This window comes from Natrix helvetica, assembly GCF_964273705.1.
Source record: "Natrix helvetica genome assembly, chromosome: 7".
Lineage (NCBI taxonomy): Eukaryota > Metazoa > Chordata > Lepidosauria > Squamata > Natricidae > Natrix > Natrix helvetica.
This window is the reverse complement of record NC_138558.1, coordinates 74,924,057-74,943,681: the sequence shown is the minus strand read 5'-3', so window position 1 is coordinate 74,943,681 and position 19,625 is coordinate 74,924,057. Positions and strand designations below refer to the sequence as shown.

Sequence of the window (19,625 nt, the reverse complement as noted above, 5' to 3'; positions counted from 1 at the left end):
GAATCACATGCCAAAATTTTGCACGCATCGCTGTTGAACTCTGGGGAAGAAATTACAAATTGAAAAAAAAAAAGATCACCCAGTGGGAAGAGCCAATGCTAAAAATCATCACCGTCTTTTAACGACCCCATAATCCCTTGCAGGGTGAAGTCTGGGCAACTGTATGGATCTGAGTGTTTACTGGCCGGATGCCCTTCCCTGTCGCCAATACGGAGTTATATTCAGCAGATATATTCTCAGCGTGCCCAGAGAGAGGAATACCTGCCTCTACATAGGATCGAATTTGAAATATCACTTATGCCTAGTATTAAATGGCACTAGCCTAAGAAGTCAAGCTGTTTTAATATGTTTTCTTTATCTCTCCTAAACATATTATTCCATGGATTTGTCTTATTTTTGATAAATCAGTGCACGAATGTTTTGCAACCATTGGCAATTAGTCTTTTTCTTTATTTGTAGCTTTCAAGGAGGAATAGAAGGAGAGAGAGAGGCTAATTAAATATAACGAACTTCCAGGCGCACATTTATTGAAATATTGACATTTCATAACCAATTAGACTATGTTCTTCAACTCATTATGCTGTTACCTCGGCTTTCTTAATCACTTTAGCAATAATTTTTGTTTGGGGGGGGGTGGAATGCATTTTTTGTGTGAGAGAAGTGGCTACTGGTAAACACACACAGCCCTATCCTTCAGAAATGTTAATTATTCTGCCTTTTAAGGACTCTGTGTAATAGGAATTCATCATCTCTTTTGTGCAAATGGGGTCAGAATTTTGTAATGAAATTTGTCATATTTTTGGGGGTATAAGACATTCCAAAGTATAAGACCCACATAGCTTTTGGGGTGGAAAATAAGGGGAGAAAATCTGCCTCTGCCTCCCAGCAATTTGCCTCCTTGCAACAAACAGCAAACAGCACAGACAATATACACTGTTTGTAGTGTCACATTTCAGACTATACTTGCACAGATGCTGTTAAAATTGATATGATTTCTGGAAGTATACGTTATTCTCTGCTATTTAAAAGAAGGTACAATAGCACTGGGCCTCTTCAGATCAAGCATTTATTTTAAAAAGCTTCTTCATTTTGTTAAGCTGTCTAGAACAATAATAAAGCAGTCTTTTAAAAAATGAGCCTAATAATTTGAACATTCTATAGGCATTTATAGTTATTGACTTACCTCCTTGCAGCAAACAGCAAACAGCCTGATTAGCACAAGAAAAAAAAATCTGCCTCTGCCTCCCAACAATTTGCCTTCTGCTGCAAACAGCAAGTTTCACTTTCAATTTCAGCCTGGGCCTCCCGATCATCAGCTGTTTCCGGCTGCAGGGATTGCTAGAGCCAATTGCAGCCTTTGTAAGCCTCATTTTCCCCGTTTGCTGCAAGGAGGTAAATTGCTGGGAGACTGAGGCCAAAGGGTGGGGGACGGTGGGTGGGTGGGGCTACATTCAGTGTATAAGATGCACCCAAATGTTCACCCTCCTTTAGCGGGGAAAAAGATGTGTCTTATAAGCCAATGAATATTTCGACATCTACATTGTTGCAGACGTCATGTTGCTGCACGATAGGGTAATATACAATACTCCTCGACTTACATCCAAAATCGAGCCCAAAATGGCTAAGATATATTCGTTAAGCGAGCTTTGCCCCATTTTATGACCTTCCTTGCCCCTGTTGTTTAGTGAATCACCGGAGTTGTTAAGTGAGTAACACGGTTTTGAAGCGAATCTGGCTTCCCTGATGACTCTGTTTGTCAGAAGGTCTCGAAAGGGGGATTGCGTGACTCCAGGATGCTGCAACCGTCATAAATATGTGTCAGTGGCCAAGCATCTGAATTTTGTTCCTGTGATCATGGGGATTGTGCCAAGGTTCCATTCCATTCTCTATTCTGTTCTGTTCTGTTCTGTTCTGTTGTCCTGTCCTGTCCTGTCCTGTCCTGTCCTACCCTACCCTACCCTACCCTACCCTACCCTACCCTACCCTACCCTACCCTATCCTATCCTATCCTATTCTATCCTATCCTACTCCATTCCATTCCATTCCCTATTCTATCCTATTCTATCCTATTCTATCCTATTCTATCCTATTCTATCCTATTCTATCCTATTCTATCCTATTCTATCCTATTCTATCCTATTCTATCCTATCCTATACATTCCATTCCATTCCTCTATTCCTATTCCTATTCTATTCTATTTGCTATTCCATTCCATTCCTCTATCCTATTCCTATTCCTATTCCCATTCCCTATTCTATTCTATTCTGTTTTCTATTCCATTCCATTCCTCTATTCTATTCCTATTCCTATTCTATTCTATTCTGATTTCTATTCTATTCTATTCCATTCCATTCCTCTATTCTATTCCTATTCCTATTCCCATTCCCTATTCTATTCTATTCTATTCTATTCTATTCTATTTTGTTCTATTCTATTTTGTTCCATTCCATTCCATTCCTCTATTCCATTCCTATCCCTATTCCTATTCCTATTCCTATTCCATTCCATTCCATTCCATTCTATTCCACTCTTCTATTCTATTCCTATTCTATTCTATTTTCTATTCCATTCCTCTATTCTAGTACTATTCCTATTCCTATTTTCTATTTTCTATTCTATTTCATTCCTCTATTCTAGTCATATTCCCATTCCTATTCCCATTCTATTCTATTGTCTATTCCATTCCATTCCTCTATTCTATTCCTCTTCCTCTTCCTCTTCTCTTCTATTTTCTATTCTATTCCATTCCATTCCTCTGTTATTCTACCTTCTGTGTTCTTCCTTGGGTGGAGACTCCAAGGAAATACAAGGACTGCTACTTTAATCTTTCCAATGTTGGTGGATTATGCTACAGTTTTCTTCAGGGGCTCCCTTTTATTTCCTCCCATCTCCCGCTGCTTTTTAATATTTGTATTAAACCATTGGAAGACAATTCCAGGGGAAAGAGGGTGGGGGGGGAGCCATAGCAGATAGAAATGGGCAACAGATCAAGATGTACTAATAAAGGAAGGGGGAGAAGTGAAAATGAAGCCGAGAGAACAATGCCCGTAGAGGAATGTCCTTTCCGATGGTTTTCATATGCACAATTAAGAGAAAGATTTAATACGGATAAGAGGATAATGGGGCTCAGGCAATGTAAGAATGAATTATGTATAAATGATGAACATGTGCGGTGATTGCAAAAATGTACCAGCTTTTATTAACGCTGGAACATGTTAATAAGAAGAGCGCGTTGAGGACGGCGTGATAAAATGGGCTATGAATTTTGGTTTTAATAAGTGGGAGAGGATAGGGGGAGTGGGATGAAATTCACTCCGTGTTATCATTTAAAACAGAAAGAACTGTGGCTGGTTGATAGAATCACATTACGTCAACACTTCGTCATCCGAGGGCCTTTCTTGCTTTCTTGTGGACGTTTCCGTACCCAACTAGGTAACATCATCAGTGCTAATGAGTGTGGTGTGCTGCCAGTTTTGACATCCTAGTGGCTTGCCCTGTCAGTGTTGGTCTTAGAGATTCTTGGGTTGGGCTGTTTTACTCTTGGCTTCTTTGCCAGTTTCGTGATTGGGGTGTCGTTGACTTGATTGTTGGTCTGATGTTAACCTTGGAGTTGATCTAAGCCGATCTAAGTGCTGGAGTAGTGGAATCCTTTGGTTCCCTTTTGGGCTGGTTGATGGTCTCTTTTGCATAGTCTTGAGAAATGATTGCAGCGCCTCACCTTAAACACAGAAGGCCATTCAGGGTAAAGGTTCTCCTCGCACGTATGTGCTAGTTGTTCTTGACTCTAGGGGGCGGTGCTCATCTCCGTTTCAAAGCCGAAGAGCCAGCGCTGTCCGAAAATGTCTCCATGGTCATGTGGCCAGCATGATTAAATGCAGAAGCCTCATGGAACGCTGTTACCTTCCCACCAAAGGTGGCTCCTATTTTTCTACTTGCATTTTTTACGTGCTTTCGAACTGCTAGGTTGGCAGAAGCTGGGACAAGTCACGGGAGCTCACTCCATTATGCGGCGCTAGGGATTCGAACCACCGAACGGCTGAGCTTTCTGATTGACAAGTTCAGCGTCTTAATCTAGATGTTGTGAAATTAGAGAATTTTCGTCCTGCCTTGTGACTGTCAGTTGGTGTTCCTGAATGCATCCAGCCAATCTTCTGCCTGTTTGTCCTGCACAGTGACTGTTGCAGTCCTTACATTGTATGTTGTAGATGAGTCTTGTTTTTTTCCTTCTGGGGTTGTGGGGTCTTTTGGTCTGCTTAGCTCAGAGACCACCAAGAACACCACATATTCAACTTTGAGCTGCAAACTTTCTCCTTTATTAGCGTAATTATCTGCACTGATTGTCTGTTACTTTGGGAGCCAAATTCTACACTGCTCCATTTTACCTGTTCTGCAATTTTGTGTACACATTTTATGTTTTTCCTTTTCTTTTACTTCTTTATAAAGATACTCCTCGATTTATAACATGTACATTTGCTCCTTTAAATAGAATAGAATAGAATAGAATAGAATAGCAATAGCAATACCATAGGATAGAACAGAACAGAATAGAATAGAGTAGAATATGGAAAGAATAGAATAGAATATGGAAAGAATAGAATAGAATAGAATAGAGTAGCAATAGCAATAGGATAGGATAGAGAATAGAATAGAATAGACTATGGAAAGAATAGAATAGAATAGAATATGGGAAGAATAGAGTAGCGAATAGAATAGAATAGAGAAGAGAATAAAGAATAGAATAGAATAGAATAGAAATAGAATAGAATAGAGAGTAGAATAGAACAGAATAGAATAGAATAACAGAGTTGGAAGGGACCTTGGAGCTCTTCTAGCCCATGTAGTCCTCAATTAATAACAGTTCATTTAGCGACCGAAGTTACAACGACCCACCAAAAAGTGACTTAAGACCATTTTTAACACCACCATAGCATCATCCCCATGGGCAAGTGAATGAAATTCAAATGCTTGGCCACTGACTCATATTTATGACGGTTGCCCTGTCTCGGGGTCACCTGATCCCTTTTTGTGACCTTCGGACAAGCAAAGTCAATGGGGAAGCCAGATTCACTTAACAACTGTGTTACTAACTTAGCAACTGCGGTGATTCACTTAACAACCGGGGCAAGAAAGGTTGTAAAATGGAGCAAAACAACTGTATTACCATATTACAAAGTTAACAGCTGCAGAGATTCACTGGACAACGGTGGTAAAAAAAAAGATCATAACACGGAACAGGACTCGCTTCACGAATGTCTCACTTTGTAACAGAAATTTTGGGTGTCAGGCCTGCAGCCATCTTTTCTTTTGGATCTTTGGCCTGCCACACTTTCTATTATTCTACCATGCATTTTCTATTGTGGGAAAATGGGAGGGGGGATTGTACGGAATTAGATGATATGTAGCCATAACAACATTCTTTCTAGAAAGCCAAGGTCATCCTTTGTCTCTGCACCTCTGCACCTGACCGGAACTGGATGGGTGGAACTGCCAGCATGGCAGTGGGAGATTGGACCATGGGATGGACTTGTGGGTGTGGGGGCAAGATCTTAAAGTTTCAACCGGGAAGCGTTCAGATTCGGGTTTTCCCAGATGTGCCAAATTGGAAAGTATTTGAGCAATACTTTGCTTAGACTCTGATTTAGTTTTGGATGCTATTTGGAACCCTGACATTGGGCTCAGTTGTGGTCGTAAGTCAAGACCTACCCTGTATTACATTTTTAACTGCGTGCCACCCAAATAATTCTTTTTAAGCAATGTAAAAGCATGGCAAATAATAATTGTCTTCATTTGTCTGAATTGTGCCGTCCAAAATGATTCAGAGGCGACGTTTGGATAGACCCAGGGCTTAGAGCTGCAACCTTAAATGATTTTTATTAGGCTGTTTCTGTGTTTATTAGCGTTTTAAAAAGAAGCTGCATTGACTTTGGCTGAGGATAGCAACAGCTTTTGCTGAAGCTAATAAAATATAATCTTCCTGGACTGGATAAAAAGTACAAACCTTGATTAAAGTGAAAGCACAAACACTGCCTGCAAACGACAAGTCTAGTAATTATTTCGTGTTGAATGAAATAAACCCTTGAAATGGTTAGTCAGGCAATCTTTATTATAGCATAGGAGAGGAGAAAGTACATCCATTGTTTATACCGGGACTTTTACTGGCGTCTCCAGAAAGTTGCAGAGAATATTAAGACGTATTTGTTAGATTAACCCACGCAGCTCTGGCATTTCATTGTTAGACACACACATTTATATATCGGCTGTTCATTTGGGAGTCACACCTGAGTCTTATATATGCGTCGCTTCACATTGTTTTCTCCGAATGCTTGAGTAATTTGTAAAATCTGTAGAGATTCTGTGTTGTCCCAGAGGTGCTTTTTTCAGGAAGCCAATGGACTCTCTGGTTTTTCTTTGAAGGCGTTTTGCTTCTCATTCCAAGAAGCTTCTTCAGCTCTGACTGGATGGTGGGGAATGGAAGGATTGATGCACCTTGCAGACAGCTGGTCATTTGCATCCTTTTGGAGAGTCATTGAGGCCACGTGGAGGATTCTCTGTGTCCTCAGGGTCACCTGAATGGTGCAAATGGTTCCTGTAATTTGCAGTTTTTTTCCTCTGGAAATCTATTTCTACTCCCACAACATTCGAAAGGTGTTCATCCCAAATTGCCCAGCTAAAAGTCTGTAGAGATTTTCAGTCTTCGTCCTGTAGCGAGTAATTTATCTTTTCAAATTATCTTTTGGGGTCTGGAGATCCTAAGCGACCTTCTATTCCAGACCTCTCCTCACTTATTTTCAACATCATCAGTTTTTAGAAGGGTGTTTCTCCACTGTGGCAACTAAAGCTGTGTGGACTTCAACACCCAGAATTCCCCAGCCGGCAGGATTCTGGGAGTTGAAGTCCGAACATCTTCAAGTTTGCGAAGATTGAGATATATGGCTTGGACCATCCTTCATTTCTTTCTCAAAGATGAAAAACAGAGCATTGCTCTTCACATGGGATTGTTTTCTGAATTAGCAACAGGAACAGTGGTAGTCTTCCATTTATGACCACAATTGAGTCAAAAATCTATGTTGCTAAGTGAGAAATTTGTTGAGTGAGTTTTGCCCCATTTTACGACTTTTCTTGAGCTGTTTGTTAAGAGACTCTCTGCACTTGTTAAATTAGTAACAAATTAGTTAAGTGAATTTGATTTCCTCCTTGACTTTGATGTCAGAAGGTTGCAACATGACTCCAGAACACAACCGTCATAATTGTGAGTCGGTTGTCAAGCATCCGAATGTAAATTACGTGACCATGGGGATGTTGCAATGGTCATAAGTGAGGAAAAAACAGTCCTAAGTCACCCTTTCCAGTGCTGTTGTAACTTCCAATGGTCACTAAGTGAACTGTTATAAGTCGAGGACTACCTCTAGACTGCTGGTTTAGTATAGTGAAACTTTAATGACAATGTGAACTTGTGAATGGAGCAGCCTGGATGGTGCTTCCTCCCCAATGTTTTTAATTGCTTCTGTTCATTCTTCCCATTGAAGCAATACAATGGGAATGCAGGGGTAGGATTCAGCCGGTTTGAACCAGTTTGGACGAGCCGGATACTAATTTTACATCTGGTTCGGCAAACTGGTAGTTGCAAGGACTGGCTGGCCACGCCCGCCCCACCCTGCCTCTCCCAGGAGTCTCCATGTGGCCCGTTTTAGATGCTAATTAAGTGCAGGACCTGCATGGAGGCTCTGGAAGGGTGAAAAACAGGCCTCCCCAAAGTTCCAGAGGTCCAGAAACGAGCCTCTTTCCAGCCTCCGGAGGGCCTCTGGAGCTGTGGGGAGGGCATTCTCACCCTCCCAGAGGCTCAAAGAAAGCCTCCGGAGCCTGGGGAAGGAGAAAAATGGGCCTCCCGGAAGTTCCAGAAGTCTGGAAATGGGCCTGTTTCCAGCCTTCGGATCCCTGGGTGGGGGGAGGCCGTTTTCACCCTCCCGGAGGCTCGACAAAAGCCTCCGGAGCCTGGGGAGGTAGAAAACACCCCCCTGCTGAGTAGTGCAGGAAGCTGAGTAGGCCATGTCCCCCATGGCCACGTCCCACCCCTGGCCTGAATGTCTTACGGAAACGAAGACCAGAACATCTTATCGGTCACATTTCAGGACTCCTTCAGTTGTTTTATAGTGCTTATCATGCTACAACTGAAACTCTGGAGGTTTTGAAAGAATGAAATTCCAATTCAGTCCAAATGGCTTGCTAATAATTACGCGATTGAGTCGTATGGTGGGTAGCGTCAGTCTGTCAGTCTCGCGGTAGCTAATTTTATTCCTGCTGTAGGCGAGGCTTTCATGGTGCTTATCCAAGTGGGAGGCCATAAAAAAAAAACAAGGCAAAGTGAATTAGAACTGCCTTTTTTTTTAAAAAAAATTGCAGTCAAAGCAGTTACTGCTTCTTATCTTTTGGACACATTGGCCTTGGGGGATTGGGGGATTATGGTGCAATCTGTTTTGATTAACAGAAGAATTATGCCGAATAACATAATAGCATTGTGTTGGAAGGGGCCTTGGAGGTCTTCTAGTCCAACTCCCTGCTCAGGCAGGAGACCCTATAGCAGCGATGGCGAACCTTTTTTTGGCTCACGTGCCATAAGTGGTGGGAGTGCAGGAGGGTCGCATGCAGGCGTGCCACACCCATAATGCAATGCGCAATCCCCACACACTACAGGCGTGACCCCCATTTTTGCATGCTTTTTTCACCCTTCCCAGGTTCCAGAGGCTTTATAGGAGCATGGGGAAGGTGAAAATAGCCTCCCCCGTCCCCCCGGAAGCCCTCCGAAGGCTTCAGGGACCATCAAGAGGCTTCCCTGAAGCCTTTAGAGCAGTCAAAACGACCCTCTGAGCAAACCGGAGTTTGCTCAGAGGGTCGTTTTAAGCACTCGGAAGGCTTTAGGGACCTTTAGGAGGCTTCCCTGAAGCCTCCGGAGCAGTCAAAACGACCCTCCGAGCAAACAGGAAGTCCGTTCCCGAACTTCCGGTTTGCCCGTAGGGCCGTTTTTTGCGCTCCAGAGGCTTCAGGGAAGCTCATGAAGCCTCCGGAGGGTCTTCAGGGGTGCGGGGAGGCTCTTTTCGCCCTCCCCAGGCTCCTATAAAGCCTCTGGAGTCTAGGGAGGGTGAAAAATGGCTTTAAAAAAGGGTGAACTCAGCTGGCCAGGGCCTCACGTGCCCTGACAAATGGATCCGTGTGCCACCTGTGGCACGCGTGCCATAGGTTCGCCATCATTGCCCTATAGCATTTCAGACAAATTGTTGTCCAATCTCTTCTTAAAGACTTCCAGTGTTGGGGCATTCACAACTTCTGGAGGCATGCTGTTCCACTGATTAATTGTTCTCACTGTCAGGAAATTTCTCCTCAGTTCTGAGTTGCTTCTCTCCTTGATTAGTTTCCACCCATTGCTTCTTGTTCTACCCTCAGGTGTCTTGGAAAATAGCTTGACTCTCTCTTCTTTGGGGCAGCCCCTGAGATATTGGAACACTGCTATCATGTCTCCCCTAGTTCTTCTTTCTCTTAAGCTAAACATACCCAGTTCCTGCAACCGTTCTTCATATGTTTTAGTCTCCAGTCCCCTAGTCACCTTTCTTGCTCTTCTCTGCACTCTTTCTAGAGTCTCCACATCTTTTCTACATCGTGGCGACCAAAACTGGATCCCTTATGTGTGGCCTTAAGGCCTTATAAAGTGGTATTAACATTTCACATAATCTTGATTCTATCCCTTTTTAAATAAAGTTTTTAAGAAGATGTTGGATAACCATTTGTCTGTTTCCTGTGGTGCAGGGTTTCCTGCCTAGGAAGGGGGGTTGGACTAGAAGACCTCCAAGATTTATTCCAACTCTGTTATTCTATTCTATTCTATTCTATTCTATTCTATTCTATTCTATTCTGTTCTGTTCTGTTCTGTTCTGTTATTCTGTTCTGTTCTGTTCTATTCAATTCTATTCTATTCTACTCTACTCTACTCTACTCTACCCTACCCTACCCTACCCTACCCTACCCTATTCATTTGTTAGCTTTCCCAGAACTGCATGTTCCCTCCCTCCCTCCCTCCCTCCCACCCACCCACCCTCCCTCTCTCTCTCTCTGTTGGTTCTCTCATCCTTAAACCATCTTTCCAATCAGCCTCCATTTTATTTCCAGCGTCTTTCTCCCAGCTTGGAACTGAACTAGATGGATTTTCCTTCCAACCACCTACTCTTTCGTAGTTGTGTGTTTCTTTCTTTAAAAAAAATAACTTACAGAACATTGAAAACATTTGCAGATTGGCTGTTTCCCCCTAACAATCTGACCCCTTTTTGTCTATTAGGGCCACCCCAGAGAACGGTGTCTCCCAAGCAAGAGGACGAAGATCGGAAACACGAAAAGGGGACGGGCCAGGGTAGCGAGAGTGGGACATCCTGCAACGAATTGTCCACCTCCAGTTGCGAGAGCCACTCCGAAGCCAGCACACCTCAAGAGAATGCCACTAGCGCTCAGCAGCCCACGGCCCACGATTCCAACACTCTGACGTTGGACCGCCCGTCAAAGAAAGCTCCAGTCCAGAAAATGCCCCCACCGGATAAACGTCGCAACAGTGAACTTTTCCAGACTCTGATGAGTAAGTCCAGAGAAACGAACCTCTCCAAGAAAAAGGTCTCGGAGAAGGTTAGCGTCGAGGAAGAGATGAAAAAATGCATTCAGGATTTGAAAAATATTCACATCCCTGATGATTTTCCAGAAAGGAAACGCCCGTGGCAATCTGAACTGTTGCAAAAATACGGGCTATAGTTGCCCCCCCACCCCTGATATTGAATCTCATGTCCCTGGTGATTTAAGTGTCTAATTCCATTGCCGGTTACTTGTGGATCTACTCCTTGGAGTTCTGCGGCTTCTTTCTTCTTTTCGTGAACTGGATGTTGGATAGGACATGGGTTGACTTTTTTTTCTTTTTCTTTTTAAAAAGGATATACAATTAATGAAAACCTAGATCCTTTTATAATAGTTAAACAAGTGCATGGTGAAGACATTTGGGGGTTAAGCCTTCTCATCCATGGAATCAATATATCATCGGGTCGCTCCGCCATTTTATATACATAATAGCAGTGATACAAAGTTCCGCAGCGCAAAAGGATGGGTCTAAGGCTGGGGGTGGGGAACGATGTCACTTTTATGACTTGTGGACTTCAACTCCCAGAATTCCCAGGCTGTGATGGGATTCAAATAATTTAACAACTGGTTCTCTGCCCCAATGACCAGCTGGGTGGGCGTGGCCATGGTGGGCACCCCCCTGAGAGCAAAAATGGGCAGTGGGGGAGGGGGAAAACAGCACCGCCATGACTCATTTTGGGCTTAGTAGGCCTCTCTGCACCCCCCTGGGAGTAAAAATGGGCCACAGGGGGCACATCCCGAGTGCTGTTTTGGGCCTAGTAGGTCTCCCTGCACCTCCCTGGGAGCAAAAACGGGGCGTGTGGGGACCCCTGGTAGGGGCGGGGCCAGCCAGCAATTTAATAACCAGTTCACCCGAACCAGCCCAAACCGGCTGAATCCCATCACTGTTCCTGAGCCAGCATGAGGAACAATGGCTCTTTTATGACTTGTGGACTTCAACTCCCAGAATTCCTGAGCCAGCAATTCTGGGAGTTGGAGTCCCAAAGTCATAAAAGGGCCATCATTTCCCACCTCTGCCCTTGAACCTGAGTCTTACATATTAAAATGGTGGCCTCAGGAATTCTGGGAGTTGAAGTTCACAAGTCATAAAGGGGCCATAGTTCCCCAGCTCTGCCTTAGAAACTTTCATTTTAAAATGGCGGCCTCAGGAATTCTGGGAGTTGAAGTCCACTAGTCATAAAGGGGCCATAATTCCCCAGCTCTGCCTTACAAACTTTCATTTTAAAATGGCGGCCTCAGGAATTCTGGGAGTTGAAGTCCACAAGTCATAAAGGGGCCACCCTTAGTTCTCCATCTCTGATCTAAAGAGACGGGATAGAATTTGGCACAAACACATTTTTAAAAGTTAGCACAATGAAAGAAACTTCCATTTTGCCTGAGCTCAATAGGGACAAATAGCTCACACGAAGGAACAAAGAGTTGCGTGCTTCTGAGATAAATATTTTGTTCGTTGCCAAGATTATAACTTGTAAAATGCCTTTGGACTTTATGAGGATTTGTGTATGGCTGTGTGTGTGTGTTATTTTTTTTGTAAGGATGATGTAAATATGCCTTATATTGTTAAATGACACCAACCTTCAACTAATTGATGTTTGCCAGGGTTATTTCTGTGAAATGCAAAAAAAAAATTATCAGCGGATTGTGAAACTGGTTTGATGATCTCAAAATCTTCTGTTTTCATGTTAATCAGTGATGTTGGAGAAATAAAAATAAACATGCTCTTAATGCATTGGTTTAAAGGGGCCTACTGTTAAACCTTTCTGATTGATTGATTGCTGTTTGAACCTTCAAATACATTTTAAGATTTTATTCAGGGTCCTCATGATTCATCTCTTTTGCTGCCATATTGTAAATAACATGTTGCAGACAAAATGAATACCATATTTTTCAGAGTTTAAGACGCACCAGAGTATAAGATGCACCAGAGTATAAGACACACCAAGATTTTGAAGAGGCAAATTTTTTAGAAAAGTAGGTAGGTAGGTAGGTATATATAGAGAGAAATAGAAAGAGATAGAGAAATACAGTAGATAGGGAGAAACAGAGAAAGAGTAGGTAAGTAGGGAGGTAGGGAGGTAGAGAGAGAGAGAAACACAGTAGGTAGGTAAGGAGAGAGAGAGAGTAGGTAGGTAGGTAGATAGAGGGATAGAGAGAGAGAGAGAACTATGGTAGGTAGATAGAGGGAGAGAGAGAAAGAGAAATACAGTAGATAGGTAGGGAGAGAGAGAGGGGGTAGGTAGGTAGGTAGGTAGGTAGAGGGATAGAGAGAGAGAGAGAGAGAAATGCAGTAGGTAGGGAGGGAGAGAGAGAAAGTAGGTAGATAGGTAGATGTTTCCAGGTGTATTTATCCATGTGCTGGAGAAGGAAATCATTGACAATCTGCAGCACCTAAGACTTTGTTTCTGCTGGCACAGCACTTGATCAATCTAATTGTCATCAAACATTTTAACTAAAGAGCTTTCCGAAAGGGGGAAAAAAGTTTTTGCACTCCGCAAACCTCCTAAAAACAACCCGTTTTTCACAAAAACGGGCCTGTTTTTTTTTTAAAAAGGCATGAATAGCCTTGAGGGGGGGCTTGCAGAGTGCTCCGGGGGGGGGGGTGGACGGGCCAAAAACAAGCAAAAAACACCCTGTTTTTTGTCAAAACAATTGCATGCATAGCCTTATGGAGGCTTATAGAGTGCTGCTGGGGGTTGGGGGGGGGAGCAAAAATCGGCCCATTTTTCACTCATGTCTGCCCTCCCCAGCCCCCAGGAGCTCTCTGAAAGCCTCCTACAGGCAATGAATGGCCATTTTGATGAAGGGGGCGGGGCTTCGGGAGGCAAAAAATGCTATATTTGATGTATAAGACGCACCCAGATTTTCAGCCTCTTTTTTGAGGGGAAAAAAGGTGCGTCTTATACTCCGAAAAATACGGTAATGCTTGGGTCATGAGTTTGAGTTTTCATTAAAATGCTCAAGATAAATTCAACAAGTTAGGAAAAAAGGGTGTGACAACAATCAGGATAGTTCAGGGGTTGGGATTCAGCCGGTTCAGACTGGTTTTTTGGTTGAGCCGCCCGTCTGCACCTGTGCTATAGTGACCTATATTTCCCTTGTTTGAAGCCCAGCTGATAGGCGCGCCTCAGCTGTTTTACTCACTGAGGCTGCAGTAAAAAGTAAATTTTTAAGCTGCTTTCAAACCCACTGCGTGCGTGCAAAGCATACACCCAGTGAACGAGTTGTTATACCAGTTGAATCCCACCACTGGGATAGTTGTGTTAAAATCTCGCCATGAGTGCACCATTCTTATCTGGCAAAGAAAATAGTATTTCTGAGAATTGATAGTAAATTATCCCTAATAAGATACAGCCATCAACATACATTTCCCAGCATATGAATAATAATACATCAGGGTGACACAAAACAATCTAGAAAAACAGGCTTTATTATAAATTAAGAATTTGCAGAGAGAAGTGAAATATTGCTGTCTATTGAGGGCTGTTTTTTAAAAAAATATACAGACAGTTTGTTTTCTTAATTCGACTGTTTTATGCCTTTGTTTGTCACGCTGTTGTATCGTCAATAATTTAATTCAGCATATCAGACTTGGAAGAATCCCTTGGTGACATGGGGGTGGAAACGTTTCCAAGTAATTTGTAGCCTGTCTTATTTTGTGACTTCGATCTATGCGCTTAGAAATACACTTTTGCAGTCTTGACCGATTCAATAATTATTGCTCTAGTAATTATATCAATTTTATATCTGTATATAAAAAAAAACCATGCAGTTGTGGAATCAAATAAAATCTGAAATATCCCCATCAAAGGGGAAGGGGGTATTCATTTACAATCCCTACAGGTTCACAAATGTGAGCATTAGCGCATGCACTTTGACTAAAAAAATGTGCCTAAATGGGACGGTATAGAGCCGGGATGAATTACAGGTTCGGGTGAATCAACCCCAACTGGTCCAAACTGACTGAATACCACCTCTGATTCCCATCTCAATCAAACAAAACAGAACTGTCTCGTGCTTATGTCATGCTCCATTGAGGTCATAAATCGAGCACGGCTTGTATTGTTTAAGGCAAGGGGCTGCAATCCTTTCTCTAGTCATTGCTCAGACTCTCGTTGGAAATCTACTATCGACAGAGTCAGAAGTGGTAATCAGCCGGTTCGGATCAGTTTCAGACCAGTAGCAGAGATTGCGGGTGGCCACTCTGGTTCTATGCTGTCCTATTTAGCCACATTTTTGAGGCTAGGTGCATGCGCATGAGCAAAGCGCATACACAGGAGTCCAGACTCAGGCGCAGAAGGAGTGCATGCTCCCGTGGGGAGAACCAGTGGTTCAAATAAGTGAAACCCACTGCTGGGAGGAGTGCCTCCCTGTGCATTAAAGTGAGCGAAAAACAACAACAACAACAGCGCACAACAGAGGCAGAAATAGCAGACGTGAGGCACATGACATGGTTGGGACATGAAATAGACATGTAGTTTGGGGGCTTAGTTAATTCAGTGCAATTTCTTTACTCCTAGCTGAATTTTCTGCTTTGTTTTTATTCCCGGGGTTTGACTTCCTCCCACCGCTGGAGTCTTGCCAAGTTCGCCGGAAGATTTTAGCGCCAAAGCCGATCTTAATCCTTTCTTGGCTGATTTACAGTATCTATTAATAAAAACTGCCCAGCTTGATTTTCCTTGCTTATATAAATGGTGTACGCTTTTACCGAGCAGAGAAATGAGGGGAATGAGCAGAGAAATTTGCTATTTGCAAAGACATCGTACTCTGCGAATGCACGAGAGTTGTTGTACTTTCTAAAAAGAAATGTCACAAGGACGAGAAAACAGGGGAAAGAGATTTTGAAAGAAAATAGTATCGGGGGGAAAAAAAAAGGGGGGGGGTTGCGACACTTGGAAGAAGTGTCAGAACTGGGCTCAGTTCCAAGTGGGGAGAAAGACATTGGAAAAATGGAGGCTGCTTGGAAAGATGGTTGAATGGCGGACAAGATCACATGGTTTGAAGTCCTGTGCAAAAAATAAGAGAAAGAAAGATTTATACCCTCTGTTGGGCTTTGAATTTGAGCTTGCCTTCTGATTGGTTGTCAGACTCCCATGGGGCCACGCAGGGGCAACTCTGTAGGCTGTCCTGAGTCCCAAGCTTGGTTGACCCTTGCTGGGTGATGATCAGTAATGGTATCCTATTATCTTCACTACCAGTTTGGTAGCGGGTGCGTCCACGCCCTAGTAACGAAGGAGAAATTTCCTGAGGGTGAGAACAATCAACCAGTGGAACAACTTGCCTCCAGAAGTTATGAATGCTCCAACACTGGAAGTTTTTAAGAAGATGTTGGATAACCATTTGTCTGAAGTGTAGGGTTTCCTGCCTAAGCAGGGGGTTGGACTAGAAGACCTCCAAGGTCCCTTGCCATCAGTCTTCAGTATGGATCAAGATCCCCTGTTCCTTGGTACGGTGTCCCCAGAGGCTCCTACATTGTCTCATGAGCCTAACACAAGTGGCATCCTGCAACAAAGTCACCGCATTGGTGTCAGTCAGTCACACAGTGCTCAAGGACATTATGGTAAGCGAGAAGTTCTTTCACCTGTCACATTTCCCACAAAACAAGATACTGTGGCACAGTTACCATTTCCCTTTTCCCCATGAAATAATTACCGTATTGTCAGCGTTCCAAATATCATGCAGAATTAAATCATTGTCCAAGGCAAAGTAGTCCTTAAAACTCCAATTTAATAAGAAAGGCATGTTGGCATTATGCTGTTGAAATTTCAACTCTAAGGTACATCCGGTGAATTCACCCAGTTAAAAGTTCATCATTTTTCCCCACACCCCATAATTCATCACATGGTCCAATCTTCATCTTCCACGCTGGCATGTACACCCCTCTTCTTCCGGCCAGGTGTCGAGGTGCGGAGACAAAAGACGACCTTGAGCTTCTAAGAAATCCATAACAATACATTCCACAATCCTACTCCTTTCTATTCCCCCCTCCCAACTACTATACCAATGAAACAGCATAATATATATGTTTTAATTATGTGGCAGGCCAAAGATCCTAAAAGGAACAGAATTACAGGCCTGACAGGCGGCCTCTCCTCAAGAGAAAAACGTTTCCTGAAAAGAGAATAACATAAATGTTAACTATCAAAATTTAACCACCTCTTCCTCCCCCAGGGGGACCCTTTGGCTTATCAGGGAATTTCTCATGGAATTGCTTCACTAATTTATCTGCTTTCAGATCCCAACTTTTCACCCACGTAGCTTCTGACAAAGGGTATCCCTTCCAATGCACTAAATATTGTAAATGACCTCTATACAGCCTGGAATCTAATATTTTTTTCACTTCATAATGTGTTTCCCCTTCTACCACTACGGGAGGAGGTGGAGTTTGGGTGGATGGTCTCGTGCTAGACTCCCTTACCGGCTTCAATAAGCTACAATGGAATACCGGGTAAATTTTCCCTAAGAGTCTGGGTAGGCTGAGTCGAACTGTAACTGGGTTAATTATCTTTTCTATTGGGAAAGGACCTAGAAATTTTGGACCTAATTTCTTACTAGGCATCTTTAATCTTATGTATTTAGTAGACAAAAAAACTTTGTCCCCCACTCGAAAGGGGGGTTGTATGGAACGATGTTTATCAGCTTGCTTCTTGTAGGCTTCTGCCGCATCTGTTAGCGCCTTTTTGGTATTCTCCCATCCCTTCTTTAGTGCCTCCAGCCATTCATTCAGGGACATGGATGAGGGAGGTTCCTTAGGTAGTTCAGGCATGGGAACGAATTCCATGCCACTGGTAATCTGGAAAGGAGTTAATCCGGTACTGCTGTGAACCGTATTATTATATGCTACTTCAGCGAAAGGTAGCAAGTCCGACCAATTGTCTTGCTGATAGTCCACATAACACCGGATATACTGTTCCACCATCGCATTGGCCCTCTCTGCTGCCCCATTTGTGCTGGGATGAAATGCTGAGCTGAGTCCCTGCGTGGACCCGATCGATTTTAGGAATTCTCTCCAGAACTTGGCGGTGAATTGAACTCCGCGATCTGAAATGATCCTTTTTGGAACTCCATGTAGGCGATAAATGTGTTTCACAAACATTTTCGCTAATTTCTTTGCGGATGGTAGGCTTGAACAAGCGATAAAGTGTGCTTGCTTGGAAAACAAATCAATAACTGTCCAGATTACTTTATTACCACTGCTATCTGGAAGTTCGACAATGAAGTCCATTGCTATCTCTTCCCATGGTCGGCTAGGGTTGGCCACTTGTTGTAGTAGTCCAGGGGGCTTTCCCGGACGGGTTTTCATTGTTGCACAAGTAGCACAGCTTTTTACATAATCTTCCACCTCCGACCTCATCTTTGGCCACCAAAATTGACGTCTAGTGAGGTGGAGAGTTTTCAGGAATCCGAAATGACCTCCTAGTTTCGCATCATGACTCCGCTGTAGCACTTGCAATCTCATTTCTGCAGGGACGTACAGTTTGGATCCCTTCCAGGCTACGCCATCATTAATCGTTAGGATGTCTTTGTTGTTGTTGAACCATGGGTCTGTCTGGAGGGCTGCTTTCAGTTCGGTTCTCAGTTTATCTTGGCTTCGACTGGTGACTTGAGCTGCCTTTTGGTGAGAAGGAGATATGATGGGGTGGAAAATTTCTTCCTTCTTACTGTCAAACTGGGGTTTTCTCGACAGTGCATCTGCTAACAAGTTCTTCCCTGCGGGGATGTGTTTAATTTCAAATTTGAACCTTTGGAAATATTGGGCCCAACGGACCTGTTTGGGGGATAACTTTCGATGGGCAAGGAGAGTTTCGAGGTTTTTATGATCACTCCATACCTCGAACGGTATATCCCCCCCTTCCAGGAGATGCCTCCAGGTGAGCATGCTCCACCTGATCGCGAATGCCTCCTTCTCCCAAATGGGCCACCTTCTTTCCGTAGTGGTGAGTTTCTTGGAGATGTAAGCGCATGGTAAGAGGTGGCCTTCTTTATTCTTTTGTAGTAGCACCGCAGCTATCGCGACATCACTGGCATCCATTTGGATTATGAAAGGTCGCTCTGGATCGGGGTGTTGCAATATGGGTTCTTGGGCAAAGAGCCGTTTTAATTTCTCAAAAGCCTTTTGACAGTCGATTGTCCATTTTAATGGTTGGTTTGCTTTTGGTTTAGTAGGGGAAGGCCCCGTTCTTAATAGGTCAGTCAGTGGTAGGGCAATTTCAGCAAAGGTTGGAATAAACTGCCTATAAAAGTTTGCAAATCCAAGGAAGCTTTGTAATTGTTTGTGAGTGCTTGGAGGTTTCCAATCTAACACCGCTTTCACTTTTTCTGGGTCCATTTCTACTCCTTCATTGGAGATACGATATCCCAGATAATCTAGTGAGGTCTTGTGGAATTCACACTTTGACAATTTTGCATAAAGTTTGGCAGCTAGAAGTTTTTTCAGGACTTCTGGTACCAGGCTTTGGATAGGTATTAATCTCGTGGTCCAGTATGATTGCAGTGGTGTACCATTCTTGGATACGATCTGGGGTCCCCCTTACGGCACAAGCTTGTTTCAGTTTGGGATCTAAGGCCTTTTTGAACGTATAGACCAATAGTCTCTCTGGCCAGTAACGTAGTCTTCCAGCTATTCTCCGGAATTCCCAAACTAATTCTTTGACCGGCTGACCCCCCTGTCGTAATTCCTGGATCTGGTCTTCAGCATCTACCTGTTGGGCCACATCGTAAAATCGGGCCCACATCAGTTGGATGAACCCCGTTATGTCATCTAACTCAGGAGCTGCTTCTTCATGGAGTTCCGCTATCCATTGTGCTGCCTCTCCTTCATTCATCCCCTCTGCTATTTCTTGGATCAGTTCTCGATCCGTCAGGTATTGTGGGCCTACTTGGTCAACGTATGCCAACACTCGATTCATAAAGTAAGCTAGTTTGTCTCGGCTGCCATCATAGGTTGCACGGAACCTTGGGG

The 19,625-nt window shown here is 43.4% G+C and overlaps 1 protein-coding gene across 1 annotated transcript in view; it reads left to right on the top strand.

Moving 5' to 3' along the window:
• Positions 1-12,404, top strand: part of KCTD8 (potassium channel tetramerization domain containing 8) — a 45,454-nt gene extending 33,050 nt beyond the window's left edge. Inside the window, exon 2 of the mRNA XM_081960091.1 lies at positions 10,326-12,404. Within this exon, the coding sequence (XP_081816217.1) occupies positions 10,326-10,786 (461 nt within the window). The 3' untranslated portion in view covers positions 10,787-12,404. The remainder of the gene's footprint in view (positions 1-10,325) is intronic.
• Positions 12,405-19,625: the final 7,221 nt, after the last annotated feature.